The 27,162-nt window shown below is 45.0% G+C and overlaps 1 protein-coding gene across 4 annotated transcripts in view; it reads right to left on the bottom strand.

Moving 5' to 3' along the window:
* Positions 1 to 27,162, bottom strand: part of PAPPA (pappalysin 1) — a gene marked incomplete at its 5' end in the record, with an annotated part of 543,378 nt that overhangs the window by 112,014 nt on the left and 404,202 nt on the right. For all 4 annotated transcript variants that reach the window (XM_079927208.1, XM_079927210.1, XM_079927209.1 and 1 more), the window contains one exon: positions 25,789 to 25,880. In XM_079927208.1, the coding sequence (XP_079783334.1) occupies positions 25,789 to 25,880 (92 nt within the window). The remainder of the gene's footprint in view (positions 1 to 25,788; positions 25,881 to 27,162) is intronic.

The following is a 27,162-nucleotide window of genomic DNA, read 5'->3' as shown; positions in this document are numbered from 1 at the left end:
GTTGACAAACATTTCCACCTTCATTACCCCAAATAAGCCCCACAGCAAGCTTGTGAGAAAGATGTTATTATTTAAATTATTATTTTAGTCTTCCAGATTAGGAAACCGAGATCCCACATATCTTTAATAATTTGCCCAAGGTCATTCAGTGCGTTCATGCCAGACCCTAGTTTCAAACTCAGGCTTTCCACTGTCCAAGTTCTGGGTACGTTATCTGCCACCACAGAACTTCATGGTCTCAAACTGAGGTTTATTTAACTCTAGAGGATTACAGTTTGACATAAAGAGTGCACTGATACATGAGAGACTCTGGCTTCAGTCCCAGGTCTGGAACTAAATTGCTCTATTCCTTTAGACATATCTCTTTCCCTCTCTGGGCTCAATCATCATTGAAGGGGATGAAACTACTGAGACTCCAGGAGCCCTTCCTGTCTAATGTGCTAGGCTTGTAGGGCCTTGTTGGATATATTAGGTGTTTCAGTTAAAGGCCAAGTGAGTTCTCAAGCTCCCATGTGATTCAAATCCCAGCAAGGAGTTCTGCTTGGGACAATTTAAAGCTGCAGCTGGCTGCAATGATGCTCACTTAGCTGCAAGAACAAAGATCAGAGAAGCACAGAATTAACTGGATGCCTTCTAAGTAAGTAGGACATACACAGTACACGTTTCTTGGTGTTGCAATATAGAACCACACAAGGAGAAATCTGGAGGTAGCCGTCCAAAAGAGATCACTCTGCCCAACTTTTAATAACTTGAATGTCAGGCATTCTGTGATACTTCCCCAACTCTGCTAGGAAAAGCTAAGTGCCCCCTCCTATGTGGGTTCCTATTTTACAAAGATCCCCATCTTTACACTTATCACACTGTGCGGCCGTCATGTTTACATACAGCAGCTCCTTCAAAAGGCAGTGAGCTCCTCAAAATCTAGTCCCTATCCAGTGTTTTGGAGTGACCTTATAATTTATCATCCAAATAATGCACTTTGAGAGTAAGAGAGAAAGCTAGTAAAAACTGTCCAGGAGATAGGCACATATCCTGAGAAAATCTAAATACCGCAGAACATATGGTCACCCTGAGGATACTGCTTGATCTAGGCCATCCTTCCCCTACTTACTACAAAATGATGGCGTGAAGCCCCATTTCTAACCAGGGTTTGGCTTCTGCCCCTTATATTAGCTATGTAACTTTGCACAATTAGCGTCACTGGCTTCCCATCTGTAATACAGAAATCACTGTCCCAGCCGGGACAACCTCTCAAGATAGCCATACAACTTTCATAAGAAATGGACAGGAATGAGCTTTATTCTAAAATAATGGTCAAGGGACTTCCCTGTCGGTCCAGTGGTTAAGACTCTGCCTTCCCATGCAGGGGGTGTGGGTTCGATCCCTGGTCGGGGAGCTAAGATCTCACATGCCTCGCGCCCAAACAACCAAAACTTAAAACAGAAGCAATATTGTAACAAATTCAATAAAGACTTTAAAAATGGTCCACATCAAAAAAAAAAAAAAAAAAAAAAAACCCTTAAAAAAAATAAAATAAAATAATGGTCAAGAGAAAAGATACTCTTCTCCTAAGGGTTCAATTTATTCCTAAGTGGCTGAATTGAATCAGCTTATAAAATCAGTACTCACTTGAAACCCTTTCAAGCAGCATTCCCCCAAATAGAAAGAGCCCGGGTCAAGTAGAAATAAGACTTGGATTTCTGTGATGCTGACTATCTGAAAAAAGGAATCATTGAATTCAGGGGCAGCAGAATGTTGAGCCCCTTCCAAGCTCCAAAATCCCTTGTTTATTTCTGCAAACAGTTTACATAGTGAAATACTATCAAAAGAGCCAGAATAAATCAGTCCATTATAATTCAATTATTTAAGGATGAGTCTGAGCCAGCTGAGGACTCCAGTGACCAGTAGCATGCCCGGCAGTTCAAGCATGGAAAGAATACAGGCTCAGCACTTCTCAGTAGCTCCAACCTCTTGGTGAATGGAGCCAACTTACATATAATAAAACTCAGGCCCCATCCAAGAGTGATGAGCCATCAATCCAGACTTCACTCTTTAGAAACCCAATAAAGGGAACTGCATAGGGCATAGGTTTTGGCATCAGACAAAACTAGGTTCAAATCCGAATTCTGCCATATACAAGCAGCACAGGGCTTACATAACCTAACCTCTCTGAACTTCATTTCCCTCATTTAAAAAAAAAATGGAGATAATATTTATCCAGCATTGTTGCAGTGGTTTCATGAGATGATGTGTACAATCCCAGCCCCTTCACCTATTTTATCGAATGGAAAACTAAGAGCCGTAGGAGGTAAGGCATCTGCTTCCAGACAACAGAGAGAGTTGGTGGTAGGGCTAGAAGCAGGATCCTGGACTTTTGATATCTAGCAGAGAGGTCTTCCCCCTGCACACCGTACCTACAGAATAATGAAGGCACACCCTGTTGAGGATAAGGTCACGGGGTTGCCGGACTCCTGGGACCACCTTTCTTTTCCTCGAATATGAAGACAAATAGGGTAAGATTATCATAAGATCACCCATGATCTGCTCTCTAAGATAAGCTGATTCATGTCATCAAAGAGACCTCAGAGTGGCAGGAACTGGGGCTAGAGTTGAGTTCTTGTGAAGGTTAATTTCTTCCTGATTATGCTGAAGACCTCAAACTATCTGTCTGCTTAGAGCCAGTGGACCCTGGAGGTTCTGGAGGAGAGACAGAGGTAGACACAGGTAGGTAAATATGTACTTAGATAGGCAGTTATATGTAGTATGTAGTTGATATATAGATAGATAGGCAGAGGGAGGGTTAAAAGAGGGATAGGAAATTGGGGGAAATGGGAGAGGGAGGGAGGGAGGAAGAGAGGAAGGGTGAGGGAGGGGGAGAGAGAGAACTGTTTTCTCCCCCAAGATTCTGCTGACAAAGCTGCTGTGAGTCCCTTTTTTTGAATAACATCCCTGCACTCTGCTATTCAGTTTCTCTTGCTACTAGAGTCCCAGGGGCCCTTGAGCTGCATCTGCCAGTCTTCATCTGGGGAATTCTCTCTCCCACTCTACTCCCATGCCCCCAGGACTGAAGAAAGGAGGGTGGGGAACGGAATACAAATGTGTGGCCAGGAAAAACAAAGGCAGCAACAACAAAACAATAAAACAAAACCAGCCTTCCTGTTTTCATTACACCATTTTATGTGGTGCTTCTTGAATGCTTTATGCTGGGAGCTGAGCAGGTTTCAGGGAAAAGAGCTTGAAGTCAATACCAACGTCCGCTGAGCATCCTGCCCCTTGCCTTCTCAGGTAGTAGCTAGGTGGCGCTGGTAATAATACATCCCACAGGGAGGGGTACTGTGAAAACGAATACTTGTTGAATGAATGAATGAGGAAAATTCAGCACCCTCGATGCACATACTCTCGTCCAAATACAGTTTAGGCTCTGCACCCTTTGAAACGTTTCTTTAGACTGGGTCTCGGGGTGAAGGGAAAGGAACTGGGACACCAGTGGTGACTAGCTTACAGCGGAATTCCACTGGGCAGTCCGATTTCTCCATCTTACCCCACCTTCCCCTGATACGGGGGTACTCCTCATTTCAGATTCGCTCTCTTTCACGTAGTGAGACACTTAGAAATCTGCTCTAACCAGCTAGGAGACTCGATGTTGGTGGGGAGACACTGCCAGGTCTGTCTTCCCTGGTTGAGCTTTCAGTTGCCAGAGATGAGCTCAGCTCCAAGAGCCCAAGGCAGATGGACACTCTGTAACCGGACAGACACAGCTGATGGCGCTTCTCAATGACTTAATTTTCAATTTCCATCTGTCTGGAGCATCAGGATGAACGGCCAGGCCTCTGCACCCCTGAAGTATGTCTGAAGGACACTATCTGAGATAAGCAGGGATTGTCACCCCTGTTTGAAAGCTTGGAAAGCCAAGTCTCAGGGAGATGAAACAAGTTTACTTTTAAGTATAAGCAAAGGCTGGCATTTGAGCTATTGTTAAGAGTTCTCATCCTTGAAGTTAGAAGCCTTGGATTCAAGCTCCTTATCTGTCCCTGACTACTGGATAAGCATGGGCATGTTATGTCATCTCCCTGTGCCTCAGTTTCCCCATCTGTAAAATGAAAACAAGATTACCTTTTAGACTGCCTCAACAAAGTGCTGGGTGTGTTCAAACAGCATAATAGACTTAGAGATGGAAAGTGACACGAGTCTTAAAGGAACAGGGCTTATTCTTAACCATGATGATACTGGGGTGAGGTAGGGGGTGGAGGAGAAGTCTTCTTAATTAGAAATGTCTCCTTTTGTTTACCCAGCCCTAGATCCTAAGGAATCTTCAAGAATAGAGATGACTGAAGAGAGTGCATGGGCTATTTTCAATATAAACAGCAAGGAACCAAGTAAACCAAAAAAAAAAGGGGGCGGGGGGGAGCAACAACCTGAGGAAAAAGAAAATAATTAACTTACAGTGGAACTATTTCAACCCAACTGGGGGACGCTGATTACCTTACCTTGATTAGAAACTTTGGTCATTTGTGATACCACTGGAATCCGGAGGATCCCACAGAACTTATAGACTAATGGTAAATGCAGGTAAAGCATTTAATATACAACAGGTGATCAATAAATGGTCTATGATGATGATGATTCTGGAGCCGAACGTGATTATTTCATGTTATGTATGGGGAAACTGAGGTCCGCAAAGTTGAAGTAATTTTCCGAAGGCTTTAGAAGAAAATTTGCCAGAACGTTGGTTCTTAAGCCCATAATACAATCCTTTTCTACTGCACCGTGCCACCTTACCAGATCGGGTTTCCAGTATATAATTCTGGAACAAAATGGTCTGTTATCTTTAACCAAGTTTCAATACTACTTTTGGGAATCTCTGATTTCACTTTTCACAACAGCCCCTGGTATGGGCTAAGTATAACAAGTCTGAGAAGCTAATGGGGTTGCTAAGTCAAGACGCCACTGAGACGAGAATAAGACTACCTGCAGGTGGAGAGATGAGAGCTATAAGTAATAGGAGATGGATTTGGTTTAGGACTCAAGGAGGATACAAAGAATTTGAACACACACTTGTTTTAGTGGCCTGCCTTCCGGAGGATGGGTAGATTTACCTATCTTTCTAAACTTCTTGTTTATGAAGATGGGTCAGCTTTTGAGAAGTTAGCATCTGTTTCTATTTCCAGCTGAGAGAACAGGATTGGCATTGGGATATTCTCTTTTAGTCCAACGATGACTATTTTTTCTATTTTTTCAACACCAGAAAAAATAGTATTTTTTAAGTTCAGTTGTTTGTTTAGGATGGGTCCAACCACAACAAACTTCATGCCGCATAACAATTCATCCAAACAACAACAAAAAGAGACCAAAAAATGTACAATCGTTGTGTCCAAATAATAACTTCTTGGAACAGGGGAAACTGGGTGGAGTGCTTAAGCCCTGAAGGCTTACAAAGGGGAAGCTTGAGGCAGGGTGGCGGCTGTACTGGTAAATGTTTCCTCTGGAACAGAATATCTGGATTTTATATTGCCTATCTTTTAAAGGCTTCAAGGCAAACCCACATCGCTGACCTCACTTAGTTCTATTCAAACCAAGGTTTGTTCTTAACCTTCACCACCAGATCAGCCTGTCCAGAGTACAAAAGACAGGGTGGTGAAGGGCTTCTGAAGAACCATGAATCCGCTAACAAGCTTCAGATGCCGAGTAGGTCTGCTGAATCTGAGGAGTTTAAGGGGGCTTCTGGTTCCGTCAAGGGCTGGCCACATACCGAAGCGGGCCAGAAACTCCTTCCTGTGTTTCGGTGGGACAACCAGGCGCCATCTAGCAAACCCAAAGCACTAGGAAAAGAAGAGTGAACCTGGACGTCGTCTCAAATGATCACTCCAGCTCCACGCCCACAGAAAGCACGCTCAGGACAGCCTCCCTTCTGTCCACTCGCCCCCTACAACACTCTCATAATTGGCTTTGGGTCTTCCCCACTTCAACACCTTCTCATAAAACAGCCTATGAGTGATTAACCTAAATCTGACCATGTCTGAAATTCTTAATTGACTCCTGCAAAATTTGAGCTTCCCCATCTAGCACTCAAGTCCTTTTGTAATCCAGCTCCAACTTCCCTGTCTGTTCTCATTTCCAACCACACCTCCACTCTAAAAGCATAGAGTTCCTTCCCAGAACTCACGCCTCAGAGCTCTCCACTCCCCTCTTATTTCCTTAGCCTGAAGGGCTAGCAGTCCTTGCCTTCGCGTCTTCCATCAAGATCTAACTCTAGCATCTTCAGCCCCGTGAAGCCTGACCTGTCACTCTTCTGCATCACTACTTGTCTAGCACAAGCCATTTCCCTTTATTCCCTGAGTCACGGTTCTCTTTTTCCAAACCAGCAAAGAGGATATTGCCCACGTAAAAATTGTTAATTAAAAAAGTGAGCAATGTACATTTTAAAAATTTAAAAAATTAAAGCCTCCCTTCAGTTCACATACCCTTACCATTCTGTCTTCTACTTCACATTTCCCTTTCCATGATTCACAGTGAAATTTACTGAGGGTTATCTAAACTTGCATTTCCCACTTTCTCTCCGGCAATTCACTCTTCAGTTCACTCCCATCTAGCTTCTGAACTCACCACCCCACAGAAATCAATCTTGTCAAGGTCACCATTGACCTCAGCATTGCTAAAACTAACTATGACGTCCAACAGTCCTGAAACATGTGAAGAAATCGCCCATTCCTCTCCTCTTGAAGTACTCCCCTCCTGGATTCCACACCACCATGCCACCCTAATCCCTTCTGGCTCTCAGCTCTTCCCACACAGACTCATGTGCTGTCTTCTGCTTCCCTCTGCTAAATGCTGCCAGCTTTCAGGGTGAGGTCTTGGGCCCTCTTTTTCTTATCTATCTACAGTCTCTCATCCAGTCCCAATGTTTAAATAAAAATGTTAGAGTATGGATGTGCCGATGACTCAAACATCTCTTTAGGTATGACCTCTTCTCTGAGTCCCAGCTGCCTGCAATGCCATCTCTACTTAAATATCTATTTAAAGTCATCACAAAATCAACATGTCTGAAATGTAAAATAGATAGCTAGTGGGAAGCAGCGGCATAGCACAGGGAGATCAGCTCGGTGCTCTGTGACCACTTAGAGGGGTGGGATAGGGAGGGTGGGAGGGAGGGAGACGCAAGAGGGAAGAGATACGGGACCATATGTGTATGTATAACTGATTCACTTTGTTATAAAGCAGAAAGTAACACACTATTGTAAAGCAATTATACTCCAATAAAGATGTAAAATTAAAAAAAAAAGAATTCTATCACCCAGTCATAAACTTACATGAAACCTCTTTCAAAAAGAATAAAAAAAAACCCAAAATCAACATGTCTAAAATAAAAGTAATGGTTTCTTCCCACAGTCCTTTCTTCCCCATCTTAGTAAATGATAACATTGCCTGACAATGGCCAGACTAAAGCCTTCTGAGTCATCTCTATTTTTTTCAGCTCCTCCTCCAATACCACATAAAGTCCATGAGCCCATCCTGTAGACTCTTTTACCTCAGGATATTCCCAAAAGATCCACTTTTGCTCCATCACTACCACCCTAATCCAAGCCACCATCACCATGGCAATGCTTATTTCACCAGAGTCTCTTCTATCTGCTCCCAACCCTCCCTCCTCCAGAGCACAGCTAGAGCGCTCTTTTAACAACATAAACTACATCAGGCCACTCTCCAACCTAAAACTCCTCGCATGGAACAAAATCCAAAGACTGTATCACAGCCAAGTCCCCACTTTATCTGACCATCTCCTACTATTATCCTTCTTGCTCACTGCCTTCCATTCATTTACTCATCCGTCCATCCATCCATTCAACAAGTATCTATTCCTTAAATAAGCCAAACTTGTTATTGTTCCAGAAATCTCGAACTTGATATTTACTTTACCTGAAACACTTTTTCTCCCCTGGCTTTTTTCACAATCTCTTCTTTTCTGCACTTAGGGTTTAGCTCAAACATTACTTCCTCAAATAACAACCCTGCCTACTTACAGTGAGCTCACATCTTATTCTTCCATCCCATTAGAAAGTAGCACACAATCTTATTTTATTTCTTCACAGTATTATTCACTATCTAAAAATAAATTATATTTATTATTGTTCTCCTCCTTCTGGATGACATAAGTTTCATGGAAGCTTATCTCAAAATGTACCCCTTTCTTTAGGATCAAGAAAACTGCCTCCCCATATTATGTAATTGATATTTAAGAATAAATGAATGAGGGACTTCCCTGGCGGCCCAGTGGTTAAGACGCCGCACTTCCACTACAGGGGGCGTGGGTTCGATCCCTGGACAGGGAACTAAGATCCCTCATGCAGCACAGTGTGGCCAAAAAAAAAAAAAAAAAGAATAAATGAACATATGAATGAATGAATGAGTGACAGTGTATAGCTCTTGGATTGTAAGATATTTCTGGGCTGGCCCCAATCACACTTCTATTTGCACCCCTAATTCTTAAGACAATGCCAGTCTCATAGCAGGTACTCAGTCAATGATGAATTAACAAAGTTCTTTCGAGTTTCAGAATCTCTGTTATTGATTGTATTGAAGAAGTCTCAAACCTGATTTGAATCTGTTTCAGTAGATTGTACTGTAGAAAGATTTTAATGAAAATATTAATTATAATATCATATTATAAATCCTAGCACATACTGAGGAGGAAAATCCAATGCTATATAAAGCACCCCATGTTATTTTTTTCCCATAAGACATCTCACCATCTGTCCTACATATTGTTTTATTTTCTTTCTTGACTGAATCTGCAAAGAAATGGAATATCTGGAGAGAAAAGGCGGTGCACACTAGACTGAAATTTAATAAAGATATTTGATGGCCTTAGGAATTGAAACTTGAAGATACATTTACATCACCTTGAATTTAGTATAGTTTTTTGAATGGCCTAAAAGATTGTAAGCAAAGATAGTGACCCTAATAAATGACAATACATCCAATGTGCAGAATGTTCAAAGCCCTGAATGATTTTCAGCTGGGTCTATTTTGGTTGCCAGCGCGATCTCATAATATGAAAGAGGAGTAAAATTCAGTACCGCAGTGAATGACACAGTGGCCATGAAACAGGCATCCTAAGCATGGACAGGAGGAAGGGTGCTACCTAGGACCCAAAGGCCTTTAAAAGTATGAGCAGGAAGTAACAAAATGAGATTTGTTTTGCATGATATAAGCTAATAATAAATGCAGAAGAATAATCTGAAACATTCATATGCAGAAAGTCGGCAAAAAATGGTTAAAAAAAAAGGTGATAAAAGATAGCAAACTACAAATGGAGTATCAGTGGTTTTAATGTGATCTCATCAGTCCACACCAAACAGAGAGAGAGAGAGAGAAAGGAAGGGAAGAAGGAAGGAAGGAAGGAAGGGAGGGAGGGAGGGAGGGAGGGAGAAAGAATGGGACACTTCCTCAAGACCAGCAGCCTTGTCGAGAGAACTGGAGTCTAAAATAAATGTCCACTAATATACCCATAGCTTTGACCAAGTCATTTCCCTCTCTGGGCTACAGTTTCCCCTTGAGTAAAAAAGAAAGTTAAATCAAACTGTTTTATGATTCCCTTCAACTGATTCATTCTAAAATGTATTTGCGGGCTTCCCTGATGGCGCAGTGGCTAAGAATCCGCCTGCCAACGCAGGGGACATGGGTTCGAGCCCTGATCCGGGAAGATCCCACATACCTCGGAGCAACTAAACCTATGCGCTGCAGCTACTGAGCCTGCGCTCTAGAGCCCGCGAGCCACAACTGCTGAGCCCACGTGCCACAACTCCTGAAGCCCACGCACCTAGTGCCCGAGCTCTGCAACAAGAGAAGCCACCCCAATGAGAAGCCTGTGCACCACAACGAAGAGTAGCCCCCGCTCGCCGCAACTAGAGAAAGCCCGCGCGCAGCAACGAAGACGCAACGCAGACAAAAATAAATAAATAAAATAAATAAATTAAAAAAACAATAAAATGTATTTGCTTCTTGATTTTTGTACCTTTCCTTTAATCATTAAATCCTTTTTTAAGTCTGAAGATGGGGAAATGGGTTCAACCAAATTAAAACAGAGAAGGGTACAGAAGAACTCTCCGAAGGATGTAGAAGAGGACATAATAAAAAGCAGATGGAACGAGGGACCGAAATCAACATCTGAAGCTCAGCTTTGTCACCAGATTATGTTTGGTGCTGGGCAACAGACATCATCATTGTGGGGTTCATTCTTTTTGTCTATTAAAAGAAAATGACAATATCACTTTTCCTACCCATTAGAGAAAGTGGTTGTAATGATCAGATAAAATAGTGTTATGGAAAACACTCAAGCATGTTGTTGTTCTACATTTTATGATCACAGGTACAATCTAGAACTCATCTCTCAAATCATCACATGGGCTTTCCAATTCACTGAGTCGGTCTCAGCTCGGTTATCACCTGCCTAATGAGGTCTTCTCTAACCATGCTAACTTCACTCCAGTCTCTCTCTACTCTACTAGTCTATTTTATTTTCTACATAGCATTATATTGCTTCTTCAAAGTCTCCTTGATCATTGCATTCTCTCTAAAGCAAAATGGCAGCTCTAAGAGAGCAGAAACAGGCTGTTTTGCCCACTACTGCATTCCAATCCCAGAACATAGAAGACAGGAAATATTTGCTGGATGAATGAGTGAACGAATAAAGGTTTAGCACTGCCTTTAGAGGGCCTTCCCTGGTGGCGCAGTGGTTGAGAGTCCGCCTGCCGATGCAGGGGACGTGGGTTCGTGCCCCGGTCCGGGAAGATCCCACGTGCCGTGGAGCGGCTGGGCCCGTGAGCCATGGCCGCTGAGCCTGCGCGTCCGGAGCCTGTGCTCCGCGGCGGGGGAGGCCACAGTAGTGAGAGGCCCGCGTACAGCAAAAAAAAAAAAAAAAAAAGAAATTATCTAGTCTACATGCTTCCTTTTGTAAATACAGCAAGTGAAAGTTTCAGAGTTTCAGAAAGGTTAAGTAACTCGCTGGATGTTGCACAGTTCATTGTTATGGGCCAAGGGTTTGATTGGCTAATTAAGGCTCATTCTATAGATATTGGGAATATGCAATATTAAACAGAAATTGGTCCGTGAGAAATCCATGTATGTGAGCATTAAGCAAAACAGTGCATTCAAATAGAAGTCAGTATATGCACATATGCGTATCTATTCTTCAATCCTGCAAAACAAGCAGCCCACCGGTCTGTTAAGGCATCCTCAAGATGTCAGAGAAGACAGAATTTTGGACAAGTGGATGCTATGTTACCAGTAGCCAAGGGATCGAAGGCACCACATGAAAACCAAGCCAGTTACCCCAGGTCTGGCATAACTGTCGTGACTAACGTGACCACAGTGTGCTGGGTTCTTGGTGGGGTTCCCACGCAAGAAACTGGAGTGTCACAGTGGATCCCTCTGACCCTGAGCCCTGGTCGGTTTGGCCAGCCTTGAAGACTGTCCTCCTGCCAGATGGTTATGATAAGACCAAAAAGATGAGGCCTTCAAGCCACAGTTTCTTTATTCTCCAAGTTATAACACATGCTGCAGTGCTCTAAGGAGCAGTAGCCCAGTCAAGAGGCAGAAGTGCACTGAGGTAAGCTTTCTTTATCCTGCATGATGGGGTAGGCCACTCTTCTGTTCCTGGAGAAGATTTTATGTTAATTTGAATCTATATGTTTGGTTTGTATTATTGAACTGTATTTTTTTGTTTTTTATAGAAATGTGTGTATATGTCTCTCCCTTTCCTCCCAATAAGGAAAGAAGAGAGGAAAGAAGGAAGGAAAGATGGAAGAGAGAGAAGGAGAAAGAAAGATAGAAAAGCAGAATTGGTTCTAAATCTTAAGAGTTAACCTGGAATATTTGAAAATATCAATCAAAACCACTGTTGCTTTTCATCAGAGATGACAGATAAGAGTCAGCATAACTATTCACGCTCAAAAAAAGTTCCAAAGAGTAGCAGTCTCTCTGAGATCAGTTTCTACCAACTGCAGAAGGTGTTGGCCCAAACAAGAATGTGAGATTGCAGATTACGTTACTGAGAAGACAGTCGATCCTAGACCAGAGGTCAGAGAAGCCCCCTCTGATCCTAGAGATGGCTGGACAGATCAGTTCTGGGCCACCGATGAACTAGGATATGGTCAGAGGACGGGGCCCAAGGTAGGTGCCATCGCTAAGCGATGCTCGTAGAGGTATGGAGTTGCTTAACCTGAAGGAGAGAAGGCTCCGAGGGGACACAGCAAAAAACTCTTCCAACGAACGACAGTTGCCCTGAAAAGATGAAACTGGCTACCTCAGAAGGTACTGAGTTTTTCATTCAGCATTTTCTGACAGAGGCTTGATGACAATTAACAAGGCGTAATCTGGTCCTTGCCTGCTTCTGCAGCCTTCTTTCTAATGTAATCTAATGTCAGCTCCAGGCAGGCTGAATGGACCATGTTCCCTCTCACCTCCCCACCTGTGCGGAAGCTCCCCCCGGATTCACAACCCTGCTTTTCCTATGACTAGTCTCCGTTCATCCTTTATCCATATTTAACCAGACACGACTCTGGAAAATCCCTCTAGCAATCCACTCAGGAGAGCCTCCTTAACCCTCTCTTCATCTTCCAGCAGAAGCCTACTTCTACTGTACTTCTCTAATTAAAACGATAGCTACCATGCAGATGCCAGCTATTATATATAGAATGGATAAACAAGGTCCTGCTATATAGCACAGGGAACTATATTCAATATCCTGTGATAAACCATAATGGAGAAGAATATAAGTAAAAAATATATATATATATATGAATCACTTTGCTGTACAGCAGAAATTAACACACTATAAATCAACTATACTTCAATAAAAACAAACAAAAATGATAGCTACCATGCAATAAGGGTATTTGCTAAGTGAATGAATGGATGACCTGGTCCGTGCCATGCACAATGTTAAATGTTTTTAAATATGTAATGTCATTTAATTCTAGAAGAGTCCTATGTATTTGGTGCTATTATTATCCTCATTTAACAGACAAGGAAATTGATGTGTAACGAGGGTAAGGCATTACCTAAGGTTTCAGGAATCAAACCCTGACTACTGTGATTCCAAAATCCATACCCTCCCGTCCACCCCTGCTGCCCAGTTCATGTCTCTTGTGTGGATGTGGAGGCTGAGGAGGAGCTAATGAGACAAGCTGATCTGATTCTCTCTGAGATGCCCTGCGATTTTGTGCTACTTGGGGGCTCAGGGGTCTGATGGAGCTGCGGGCACATCCCTGCTCTTCACTAATTAGCTGGGTGTTGATGAGCAGCGCACTTCATCTGAGTCCCAGTTTCTTCTTTGGCAATTGGTGAAATAATGACTCTTCCCAGACGTTTGGGGGATGAAAATGAGAAGCGGTATAGAAAATGCCTAGCACGGGCATCTAGCATGAAAAGAAATTCTGTGAAGAATCAGGAGTCTCCCTTCCCTAAAGGAAACAGTCTGTCTCGGCTACCTTGTGCCAGTTAAAGTGCACGGGCTCAGTAACTCATGTTTTGGTTAAACCTTTAAATTTTCTTTTTCAAGGGGAATCTGAGTTTTTGTTGGCAAGGGATCGAACAGGCTCAGGCCCTGCCTCTGGGCCCACAGTCCATTAGGGAATTTATGAGGGGAGATGAGGGACCATCAACTCAAGTACTCCCTTCAGAGGCAGTACTTACAAAGCCATCAATTTCCTTAACAAAGACCATTGGCTTAAATGCCCCTTAAAGCAGTGTTATTTACACAGTTCTCCACTTCCCTTTGAATTCTCTGCCTGGGGGGCGGCCTACCTGCAGTTCTTTCCAGCTACTAGTTAATTAGGCTCCCGCCCAGAAAGGAAGCCAGCAGAAACTGGGACTTGGTTTTGAAAAGCAGCTCGATTTGGGGGTTATCACAGAGTTCACCCAAGCCACTGGTACCGCCTGCCGCTTCTGCTAATGTTCTAAAACGTGTGGACCTTGTCAGAGTTAGGACCATGGGTGGTATTGTGAGATAGAGAAGGAGTGACTGACCATTCCAGCTGTCTCTGCTTTGCAGGAAAGTAAAATAAAGCTCGAAGAGCATTAATGGCAAACACTCCTAGGGTGCTTTCTAGCTCTGTAGCATATCAATATGGTAATACTGCAGTTTTATAGATGAGGAAACTAAAGTGGCCCACACCCCTTTTCGTGGCACAGCTGGGATTTGAACCAAGCTCCAGAGCCTGGGCACGGAACCACCGTACTGAGCTACTCAAACTGATATACTGATCACTTTCTGAAGAACAGGATCTGTCCCAAGCCCAGCAGATCTGGCATCCTCAGTGCCTTAGCGTGAACCTGACACATAAGAGGTGCTCAACCAATATGGGATGAATAAATTCATAAATGTATGAAAGACTATATCACAGCTACCCTATAAAGTAAGGAACATAGCTCCCACTCCACAGCTGGCAAAAGACGCTTGGGGACCAAGCCTGGAGCTAGAAGCAGTCCCCTGTGCCGCTGCGTCAGGTCAACTGGTCTACTCACAGTACTGCAGAAGAACCCTCATTCTGGACCTTTATTTTTATCAGCAGAGACCCTGCACCTGATCTTACTGAGCCCAGCTGTCCAGGAAGCTTTCACAGACTCACCACCCCCAACCAGGGGTTTTCCCACTCCTTCTGGGGCCCCCTCACACCGATCCCTGCACATCTTTAAGGACCACTGCCCTCTGGAGTCCTCCAATGAAGGACTTCTTCTTAGGCCAATTGTCACTCCCATCTGCATCCTGCCTAGTACAGAGCTTTGTATGCAGCAGGAGCTTAACAGAGACAAACACTAGTGTGAGGTGGATCACATTTGCTTCCAGCTGTCTTTCCAGGACCCCTGAGGCTGTTGCCTTGAGGCCAGAGGAGCCAACCCTAGAGTTTGTAAGGGGAGCTGCAGACACTGGGTGTGGAATATTTTATCTTTCTTCCCGGCAAATTAAAAATCCAGTCCCTTAAAATTATTATAATTTCAGATTTTCTTTATCTTAATTTCTCCTTGGTACTTAATCAGGAGCAGCCAAGAAAAAAATCGCTTTTAGTTCTTCCTCCGTTGAGGAGTTAATGATCTGTAAACAAACACTTCAGACGCGTTTCTTAAAGAGACCCCGACCCTTTTGTCATGGGAAATTCCTTTTGCACCTTGCATTGTTTCCCCTTCTCATTATCTGTTTGCTGGTAGGCTCTTCAGCTCTTGAGAGTACATATTTTTATTAGATAATCTTAATGATGAAGAGGTAGCATAAATTAGTGGTTCAACCTGAGGGTTTTGTGTGTGTGTGTGTGCGCGTGTGTGTAATTTATTTATTTATTATTATTTTTTAACATCTTTATTGGAGTATAATTGCTTTACAATGGTGTGTTAGTTTCTGCTTTATAACAAAGTGAATCAGTTATACATACACATATGTTCCCATATCTCTTCTCTCTTGCGTCTCCCTCCCTCCCACCCTCCCTATCCCACCCCTCTAGGTGGTCACAAAGCACCGAGCTGATCTCCCTGTGCTATGCGGCTGCTTCCCACTAGCTATCTACCTTACGTTTGGTAGTGTATATATGTCCATGCCACTCTCTCACTTTGTCCCAGCTTACCCTTCCCCTCCCCATATCCTCAAGTCCATGCTCTAGTAGGTCTGTGTCTTTATTCCCATCTTACAACCTGAGGGTTTAAGAGCCAGACTTCCAGGGCTGGAATCCCTTACTGGGAGCCTTGGTTAATTACTTAACATCTCTCTGCTTTTTCCTTATCTATAGGATCAACACAATTAGTCAAAGGAGTTAACAGAGGCAAAGCATTAAATTCATAACGAGCAATTTCTACTGTTATGACTATTGTTTGAGATGAAGAGTTGGAATAGGACTGGAAACACATATCCATATGTCATCACTTCTACTGGTTCAGAAGCTCTGGTATTTTGGAGGAGGGCACTGGCTCCTCTAGTTTTGAAGTTGGGCAGTTCTTGGTTCAGATCCCAGCTCTGCCACTTAATAATCACCCGCTTTAAAAGAAGTCATTTCATCTCCCTGAGCCTCAGTTTCTTTTTGTGTAAAATGGGAGTAATAATCCCTGCCTTCCAGCAGCCCCGAGAAGATTGAAAGAGGAGAGAGGAGAGCCCTGTGTGTGGCACACTGCTGGCATGGGATGTGACACTTGCGAAAGTTTGTGTCCTCTTGTGTTGGTTTTCCAGCTCAATAAACATTTACTGAATGGAGGTCACTTTCTCAAAAGTCACTTAAACACTGGGGACTCTGCTGTGTCATCTGGAAAGCGGTGATGAGAATGCCTGGTTGTCAGGGATGCTGTGGGTTTGAAATGAGACAACGTAGTGGGTTCTTAATAAACATGAACGTGCCCCTTTCTACAGCCCAGGGAGGATCCAGGCCACCGTCTGAAGCTTTAGGCAGTAAGCTGCCTGGGCTCCTCTAGCCACTCTTTTCTGCTTTGAAGTATCATTTGATTCAGTGCATCAGACAATGCCTGGCTCTAGCTGGATGCTGGGAACACAGGGATAGGCAGGATGACTTCTTTCGAGGGTGAGGGAAACTGACGTGTACACAAAAAATGTGGGGAGTGAATATAATTACGGCTTTGCTGCTACAGGCTGAGCGGCGAGATGGCTGAGGTGATATTCTCACCTCTCTGTCTCTCATCTGCCTTGACCTCCCTAATTGGCTATTCTTTCACCCACCTACAGACTCATCCATCTATGCCAGCAGTTGGTCAGCAACCTTTTCTGTACGAGGCCAGATAGTAAATATTTTGGCTTTGTGGACCATACAGGGTCTCTAGGAACTACCCAACTCTGTCTCTTTAGTAGCAGATATCTAAACCAAGGGGCACAGTTGTGGTTCAGTCAAACCCGATCTACCCAAATAGGCAGCACCTGGGGTTTGGCCACGGGCAGTAGTTTTCTGACCCCTGATCTAGGCAAGCATGCGTTTGCCTCCTGTGCCCAGTACCGGGGCGTGGCTGCAAGTACAGACGGCACACAGAGGACGTGCCTTCTCCTCCTCTCATGCCGGAAGCAGCAGCCTCCCTGGGGTCCTCGGGGACCGGAGGAGTACAGCCCGCAGCCTCCAGCCTCTTCTCTCCCCTCCCTCACTACCATCCAGCCATGATGACTTTCTCTGACCCCCTCAAAAGCTCTTTCCTGCCTCAAGGATTTAACAGTCTGAACTTCTTGCAATCCTCACTCCAGCACCCTAATTTGTCCACTTCCTATTCAACCTTCAAGTCTCAGCTTGAATGTCTTGTCTCCAAGGAGGCCTCTCCTAGCCCTTCGACGTGAGGAGGTCCCTCACTTACAAACCCCACATGTATTTCCACTCAGTGGCATTTCCAACAATTACATTTAAATAATCCTTAGTGTCACTTCCTTGGCCTCCCTGGCCTTCCTTGTTCACTGCCTTTTCCCCTGCAACTAGCACAGTGCTTGGCACACAGCAGCTATCAATAAACGTGTGACTAAATGGCATGAGGTGACCCAGCAGCCGATCTGCACCGTCCTCTGGCTGGTTCTGATGGCATATGTTACAGCACACAGCCGCTTTATCCTGCAAACCACAGCAGTGGGGGTTCACAGGGTCCTGACTGCCCATCCATCATTTTATTTTAAGCACATTACTTCTCTGTCCAAAAAAGAAAAGGAGGATACAATTAGGCCTACATCCCTCACTTGCTTAATATTTCAATTTCCCCCAGGGCACTCCCTTCAAGTGGAGATCACAGCTCATGAATATTGAATGTCTCTTCCAACCCACCACGGTCCCCAAGAAAGAGCAGAGAGTCAGGATCTAGGAAAGGCCCCTGCCGCCCAGGCCTCTCCCCTCTCCTGGGCTACCTGGGTCATGACTGCACAGATGCACATGCACATCAAGGCACCTGAATGGGCAGGTGGATTTCTGGTCACTTTAAATGCCACAAAGAAGCCCTGGTTCTTGGCTACCCAGATTCACCTGCCTTGGAGGCTGCATTTCAAATGCGCACATCAAAGTCTGGTCTTGATTCCTTGAATTCAGGAAAGCTCCGGGCCCTCCTGAGCCTGACCCCTCCCTGGCAGTCAGGAGGCCAACCCAGACGAAGGGCGAGGATTCCTCCCTTCTGGCATCTGAGGCCATCCTGTTTCTTTTCATTCCTGAATGGCCTCTCTGTGGGGTAGGCCTCCCGGGCTTCTAAAGGAGGTGGTAAGCCGTGGTCTGAGGCTGGATGGCAGGCTTGATCCTAACTGGTGCTGACTCAAGGGTGTTTGAATGCGTCCATCAGACCTCCCGGTTGAGGACTGCAGATCTTTGGGCCCACCCTGCACAGCAGCCTTCCGCCCCATCACCTCCCTTCCCTGCGTCTTTGTCCCCTCGGTGACCCCCTCTGACCCTCCGGGGTAAAGGAATTCCTTTCTCCTCCCCAAGCCCTCATTTCTTTTAAAATGCACAGTTTAAAAACAATAACGATCTGGGATTTAAATTCTGGAAGTCGGGGCTGGAAGGGCCCGGGGGAACTCATCCAGCTCACCCCCATCACGTTACAGCTGGGGAGACTGAGATCAAGGGGCCTCAGCCACTTCTCATGCCGGCAAGATGTAGCTCAGGACCATTTTTCCCGGAGATGGACAGGAGGCCTCTGCATCCCCAACTGAGATGGGAAGTGAGGAAGGGGAAGATAGCAGAAATGTCTACTAACTGCCAGGTATTGTGCTAGACACTCTATAGGAGCTATTTCCATCTTTCTCTAAACATAACTGCGTTGTGGTTATGCCTGCTTCCCAGAAGAGAAGACTGAGACTCAGTGAGTGGCCAATAGACCTTTGAACTCAGGCTCCTCTGTCGCCAACACATTGCCATGACAACGGGACAAAGTGTCAAACTCCTCCTAGGCTAAAAAACAGTGTGGCCATATTCAATGGAGGGTGAGCTCTGAAAAACAAAAATACAACCCAAAACACGGAATGGCACTATGTCAAGGGCATGGGCTTTGGGCAGCGGAATGTTCATAGGGGGATAATAGCTGAAAATTGTCGTCTTCATGACTCATGAAAAGGCACAGGAAGGATATATGCATTCACTTTTGTCTCCTGCTGTGTCAATGGCAACAAAGCAGAAATAGTGAAAAAGAGGCTATCTACTGCTTTGGGGAGGGTTCATCTGGGTACTGGACACGGTCTTTAGAAGTAGGCAGACGGGATGCAAGGTCTCCGTCTCTGAGCCTCTTGCCTGTATGAGTTAGGGCAATTCACCTCAGTGTCCCAGTTTCCTCATCAGCAAAACGGGCATTCTTATTCTGACCAAATGGAGTTGCTGGAAGGGTAAATGGAATCATTTGAAAAAAGGGCTCTACGCAAAAAAGTTGGTACAGTTGGGTGCCTGATAAGTGAAATAACTTCATGGTTAAGTGCGCAGACTTTGCCTAGGTACTGTGAATCCCATCTCTGCTTTTTCTAGCTGTGTGACCTTAGGCAAATTATTTAACCTCTCTGAACCTCATTTTCGTTCCTCTACACTCCTGGGATAATAACATTATTTATCTCATAGGGTTCCTGGGAAGATTGATATAGCTTTCAAATTAATGATATTAATAACAATAATAATCACAGCATTAGCAAACACATATATAACACCTACTAGGTGCCACTGTTTTTTGTTTTGTTTTGTTTTTTTGCAGTACGCGGGCCTCTCACTGTTGTGGCCTCTCCCCTTGCGGAGCACAGGCTCCGGACGCACAGGCTCAGCGGCCGTGGCTCATGGGTCCAGCCGCTCCGCGGCATGTGAGATCTTCCCGGACCGGGGCATGAACCCGTGTCCCCTGCATCGGCAGGCGGACTCTCACCCACTGCGCCACCAGGGAAGCCCGTTGCCACTGTTTTAAAATGCTTTACCTACAGAGCCTCATTTCACCTTCACAACAACTGTGAGAAGCAGGAACTATTACTAACCCGTTTTACTGATGAGAAAACTGAGGCACAGATAAAATGGGTTTGGGCCTGGCTTCTCACCCCAAATCCATGCTCTTAATCATTACGGAATGTGTCATTATGCCAGTACTAAGCATGTCACCCATGCTAGCCGACAGATCACCACCATCAGCACCTTCATCACCACTCCCATGATTACCACTAACATTTCTCTTTTCTTCTTTTAAAGACCTGTCTTCATGTTAAAAGCAGCTTTATTTCAAGAAGGTATTTTGGCGCAAGTCACTATATTTTTTCCACAGAGGGAGGTCTGAAGGACTACGTGCAGCCAGGAGAAGTTTTATTTTATTCTTTTTCAATTTCAATTTTTTTTTTAAGGTGAGAGGTGGATCATCTATTATGATTTCATGTTGTTAGAAAGAAAAATAATAATAAACGCAACTCCCAGCAGAGCCCATTCTTCCTTCGTTTCCACTCCCCCTCCCCCTACCAGATGCTGTTTTCCTTTTCAGTCACTGTTGTTCTAAAGTCTCATCAGAACATCCACCAAGAAGACATGGCGATTCATCTTCTTGTTTTCCTTTCTCGCCTTGGCTCGGAGCAGGCCAGGGCGGCCTGACAGAGGGGCCACAAGGCTCGGTGACCCCCGCCCCTCCCAGTGACTTGTGGGGAAGTGGATTGATCCCTCCTCCTCCTTATCTGCTCACACATAATTGAGTTATTGGCCCTGGCTCTAGGACAGGGCTGGAGATGCTGTGTCGGACCAGAGACAAAGTAATGCTAATGGCAGGGAATGGGGGAGAGGAGGGGAGAGGGGAGGGAGCTGGAAAAAGAGACAGGCAGGGAGTATGTGTGTGTGTCTGGGAAAGACAACGTGGGGGTCCGTTTGCTTTGTTTTCTTAACTATATATCAGCATCAAGCAGGATTTGAAACCCCAAAGTCCTTAAATGGATGCCTGACAGATGGAGGATTCCTCGCTGTCAGACAGGGAGAGAAGTCTTAGGGCCCTCAGCACGATCACTCTCATTTCACAAAGGGAGAAACTGAGGCTCCGAGGTGAGATGCAAAGCTGCAACCCAGCCTCTCAAGTCTGAGCTAAGACCTGGACCCAGCTCTCCTGAAAGACACAGGGTGCTAAATCAACACAGCTTGAGAAGGCCCCCACAGTCGCATCTCCTGTAATGGATCAAACGCCATCTCCGAAGGTAGCGCATTTCCAGCACCCGCTCAAGATATATTGCTGAGTATAACCCCTTTTGGGGATGCTTCACATTTTGTCTGACTAATTTGACCATTACCTTCCCTCCTTGAGCTTTTATCAGCAGCCTGTCTGTAGTTTATGACTCAGTGCTTTAGAAACAGAATTCCCAACACTGCGAACAATGCCTCCAGCCAGAGCCTGTTGGGATGGGGTGTGGGGAGTTATCGTTTCACTGATACCACATTTTTTAACTGAAACTTCAGGCCTGGTGTATGTTATATTTTAAAAAGGGGGGAAAAGGACAAGATAAGTTCCACATTGCCGGGGACGTAGCCTCATTGCCTAAGAGGTCTTGTGGGTGGTGTTCCTTTTAACAAGCAACTTATTATGTGTTGGGGATGAGGGCTCTGGGGGTGGGAAAGTGGGAAAGGGAAGCCCCAGGGTGTTGCATAATAACACAGTGGCACCTTGGGAATACTTCCGGATGTGTGGGCTCCTGCGAAGTGCATGAGAATGCCACCATAAATCTGTCACCCGCCCTCACACTGGTGTTACCAAAGCCAGGGAAAACATTCGCCCGACTACATGGTCGGTGACAAAAAAATAAAAAAGAAGCGAAGGAAGGGACGAAGAAAACATGGAAGGAAGGATGGAAGGGAATCATTCAGCTGGGGAGGCAGCCGGGGAGGCAGAGCTGCAGAGCAGAAAATGCTGAGGCTCTCCGTCTGGAGATGGGATCACAGCTCTAGGAACCGTGTGACCTTGGGCAATTCAGGCATCCTAGTGGGTCTCAGATCCCTCATCTGGACATAAGAGACCTCACATAGGCTCACGTTAAACAAAGGTGCATGGCATAAGGCATGCCACCTGGTGGGTATCCATACACGGTGGTGTGGCTGACACTCACCCCCCCCCTCAACACACACGGAGGTAATGGTCAGTGTGCAACTTGCTAGGAATGGGGCTAAACCTCGTAGCATCTTATGACAACAATCTTCAGTAGGGATTCTAAGTGACGATCAACAGAAACCAACTTTGCCTAACTTAAGCAAAACAAGCAAACAAGCAAAATCTATTCACAGCATATTAGATACTTATGGAAGTCTCCCTAGGACATATTGGATACTTATGGAAGTCTCCCTAGGAGGGTTGGAGAATGTTTTGAAGCCTGATTCCAAGCTCAAGATTAGCTCCCAGGACTGCTCTGGTGAAGACATCTCAGAGCTGTGGCCACACGAAGTCATTTCAGCACTAATACTAGATGCTGTCATTGGTACTCTGGAAACACATGGGTTGTGGCCACTCCCACCATCTTCATCAAAATGATTTCTGCAGGGTCCCTATGTCTTCTGATTCAGTCTTGGGTTGGTGTGTATGATTGGGGGTCAGGGGGAAAGTGTAGGTCACATGCCCACATTCAGCTACAAGGGAGACTGGGAGGACGAGATGCTTGCATGACCAACTTCTGTCGTGGGGCTCTGCCTCACGAGTATTACGACAAGGAGAGTTCTTTCCTAAATCTAGGAAAGGGATTCAGATAATAAGTGTCCACAAATGTTGGTAAATATCTTCCACGATTAAGTCCCAGGACTGTTACCATTTTCTGGATGAGAACACTGAAGCTGAGCAAAGGTCCCATGTCTAAGCCATATATCAACCCAAGTCAGTCTCATTCAAGCCTATTCTCTTGGCTACCATCTTGATCACCATCTTGACACATGCAGTGATGAGAACAACATGCACCCCAGCCAAGCCTCCCACACTCCAGTCTCATTTCTCTGACTCATTAAACTTGGATCTTCTGGGAGCCACAGATTCACTGTCTATTTTTCAACTCTTCTTCTTTGAGGAAGATGCCTTTCTAGACTCAAAGCCATGGAGTTCGTCCTTGGAATATAGTTCCTAGGCAATGGGATCTCTGGACAGACTCCTTTCTTCCTGGAATGTCCGGAATCTCTGTGTCTCTATAATGGAATTCTAAATGGTGAGCTGGGGGGTGCATAGCTGAGGTCCTTCCTCTAACACAACCAAACTCAATACACAGGGGGAACAGACAGCCTTCCCTGGACACCATCCACACCACCGACAGTTCTGTATTCCATTCCATTCATTCATTACACGAATTGCTCCACAGTAGTATGTTCCTTGCTCACCGCCAAAGCCCTACAAGACCAAGAGCTGTCCTGTAAAAAAATATCTTGCAGGAAGCTCAGCACAGTTAGCTCTGGAGTCAGACTCTCTGGGTGGAAGTCCCAGCTCTACCACTTCACTGCATATCCTTCGTTCACTTCCCCATGCCTCAGCCTCCTCTTTTGAGAAGCAGGCACTACAAGGGTCGTTAGGAGAATGAGAGTTATACATGTGCTCGGCATACGATAGGTGTTCAGTACATATCATCATCATCAGCAGAACACCTAGGATGTACTACAGAATAACAGTACATAAAGTGGATCTACGAGGCTCCAAGTCTCATCCTCTTGGTAACTCCCTCATCTTCACTCCTCTCCTCTTAAGCCTTTCAGTTAACACAGCTTGAAAATCATGATCTATTCCAGTCATTTCGGCCAAAGTGTAGGTGGGGAAGGAATACCCAAAGAGCTAAAGCAAGATAGGACTGGACTCACAGTCTCCTAAGCCTTACCACTGTATGTATAAAATTCAGTTATTTTTCTAAGAAATGGTGAACCATGTCATAACTTTCACCTCCTCTTTGCACTAGACTCCAGCAACCAATAGTATCAATGACCCCCAGATCCGTGGACCAACCAATGTTGTCTGTAAAGGGCCAGATAGTAAATATTTACGGCTCTTTGGCCCACAGGGTCTCTGTTGCAACCACTCAATTCTAGGGTCGTAGCAAAAAAGCAGCCATAGATAATAAGAGATGGGTGTGCTGTGTTCTAGAAAACTTTATTTACAAATACAGGCAGTAGGCCAGTTCTGGCCCAAGGATTGTAATTGGCAGATCTGTTCCATGGACGGTACCATATCCTAACTTCACCACATCGTACCTTCTTCCCATAAGCGCTGAAGTCACATGCCATCTTGGTGGCAGTAAAATAGGTGGACACTCTCCAGCAAGATCTGACAGTGATGTTGGGCGCCATGAGGATGATGGCAAAGGCAAGAGATGGTTCAAGCAGAACTCACGATTATGAGAAATCATCACACACTTTGGAAACCATACAACAGAAGTGCAGATAAGGCTCTTAGAGATCACCTAACCCAATCCTTTCAATTTATGGGAGGTAAACTGAGGTCCAGTCTAGGGAAGTGACTTGGCCAGCTTCAAGCAGCAAGTTCTCAGCACAGCTGGGACCAGAGATCCTGGTTTTCTTAAATGTAGTCCAAGGCTCTTTCCACCCTACCACTAGGCTCATATCAAGGTTTTATTATGAATCATACTCAGATCAACAGAGAAGAGAGAAAAAAAAATCTTCTGCCCTTTAAAAACCCAAGGCCCTGACCGGAAACTGTCCTGCTCTTCCTCCCTCCATATCTTCCTTTCTTACGAACAGTTTCGGGACACCTCTACTGTGTTGGTCAGCCCACACGTGGTGCCAAGGAGATAGTAGGTGCTCAATAAATGTGTCTGAGAATGGAATACAAGGTAAATGATATATGGTAAAAACCGCACAGAGCTCACAATATACCAGGGGAAGAAGGGTCTAAAAGCTCGCCTGCAGTGTGCTGCAAACCGATGACATTTCCTCCCCTTTAGTCCTCCTAGAAAATTGCCTTTCAGTGGGAAATCTTCCCACTGACGTTTCCATCCCTTCCTTAGATGGAACACCTCTCTCTTTTGTACTTGCAAATGAATTGTGATTAGTTTTCACCTCCAGCCCAGGGGATTAGCCAGGGGACCTTTGATCTTCAGGTATCGATTTGCATCTTAAAGGAAGCATGATCTCATCTGGGCCAGCTCAAAATTCCATCCCTGCCCCCCAGCCCCCGTCTGTTTACCAGCCCCGGGCTGACCAGGGCCTCCCAAGTGGGGCTAAAACAACAAGATCAGCCAGACTCCCGGGGAAGTCAGAGGAAAACAAATTTCCCATCTGACTCCATAAAGGTGGGAAAAGAACATTTGCTTTCTAAACACAGGCTGGTCTGCTGGTCTGTTATTTCTCTTTCCTCAAGTCAGAGAGACTAGATCCTGGCTAGAGACTGTATAGCAAAATGAACTGAGCTTGTGTGTGAGAATCGGACAAAATCAGGTTTGAGTCCTGGTTCTGTCTTCAATCCTAACCTGTGTAACTCTGGACATATTTTAAAATCTCTCTGGCTTTTGATTTTTCTCATCTCTAAAGTAAAAATAAAAGCCTTAAAAATCTATGCTAATAATTAACCTGGAAGTTGGCATGAAGAAAAGGAATAAGGTATGTAAGGTAAAGCTTGATCAAAAGGGTTGCCCATCATCACCATCATCTATGAGATCATAAGCTCCATGAGGGCAGGGATACCTGCCATTTGTTTGTTTCCACTGCTGTATTCACTAGTACCTACAACAGTGCCTGGCCCCCTAGGAGGTACTCAATAAATATGTGTAATATAAAGGAGTGAATTATCATTTAGTTATAACTATTGTTGTTACTGTAACTGACTAGCCATTCTGCGCTGTCCACTTCTCCAGCCAGGCCCAGAGAAAGGACAAGGACTTACCAATGCAATTGAAGGAAACTTCCTGTCGGCAGAAAAGGGAGCAGCCATCCCCATTGATCTTATTCATGTCATCACATTCTTCACCTTGGCTTCTGCAGAATGGATATAGAGGGGGAAATGTGTCAGATCAGCTTCAGACCCACAGCTGGACATGGAAAAGTCCCTCTCCGGGGCCAGGAACCTTCTGGTGAGGCCTCGGGCAAGTCCCTTTCCCTGTCTGAGTTTTCTGTTTCTTCCAAATGAGATGCGTACACGGTGAATTTGTGAGATTCTATTATGTTTGCCTTACTGTGTTTCTGATGACAAAGTAGAATTCCTGCTTCAAACCCATTTGCTGAGATGTCCTTAGTTAAGTTAGCAAGTCAGGTGGGAGTAACAGGAGGATGAATGAACAAATGGATGCACAGACTTTGCTCCAGCGTGTCTGGGAAATCTCACTTCCATTTTATTTTTTAAATTTACTTATTTTAAAATTTTCATTTATTTATTTTTGGCTGTGTTGGGTCTTTTTTGCTGCATGTGGGCTTCCTCATTCCTCTAGTTGCACTGAGCAGGGGCTACTCTCCGTTGTGGTGCGTGGGCTTCTCATTGTGGTGGCTTCTCTTGTTGCAGAGCATGGGCTCTAGGAGCGCGGGCTTCAGTAGTTATGGCACACGGGCTCGGTAGTTGTGGTGCATGGGCTTAGCTGCTCCGCGGTATGTGGGATCTTCCTGGACCGGGGCTCAAACCTGAGTCCTCTGCATTGGCAGGTGGATTCTTAACCACTGTGCCACCAGGGAAGACCCAACACTTCCACTTTAAAATTGAGAATTTGAAGAGAACTTTGGAGTCTCTAAGGTATAACTGCTGTTCTTCACGATGCCCTGCCTTAGCCCTATCCCCATATCCCCAGTGCACTTAAAGGTAAAGATTTTCTCCATCCATGTGTTCAGGTTTGAGCTTCCTTAGATCAGAAAACACTGCCTTCTCCATTGGGTGTGTCATTTCATAGTGTCAAGAACTCTAAGGCCTGTGTCCTATGCTGTTAAGAAATAAAAATGTCCTCTCGTTTTATTTTGAGGAATTATTTCCATCACCTAAGGATGATTCTGCAGTGGTTAGGCTGGGCAGAAAATGAGCAATGCTCTCTGAATTGGACCTAGGGAAAGGGAAGGAGGAGTAACAATTGAAAGTTTGGATGGGTTACCACTTTCTGGAAAACTCCCATCCATTTATTTATTTATTTATCTGCATTTTGTCTGCGTTGGGTCTTTGTTGCTGCATGTGGGCTTTCTCTAGTTGCGGTGAGCGGTGGCTTCTCTTGTTGCGGAGCACGGGCTCTAGGCGCGCGGGCTTCAGTAGATGTGGCTCGCGGGCTCTAGAGCGCAGGCTCAG

This window comes from Stenella coeruleoalba (assembly GCF_951394435.1).
Source record: "Stenella coeruleoalba genome assembly, chromosome: 7".
Lineage (NCBI taxonomy): Eukaryota > Metazoa > Chordata > Mammalia > Artiodactyla > Delphinidae > Stenella > Stenella coeruleoalba.
This window is presented reverse-complemented; position numbering and strand designations above follow the sequence as displayed.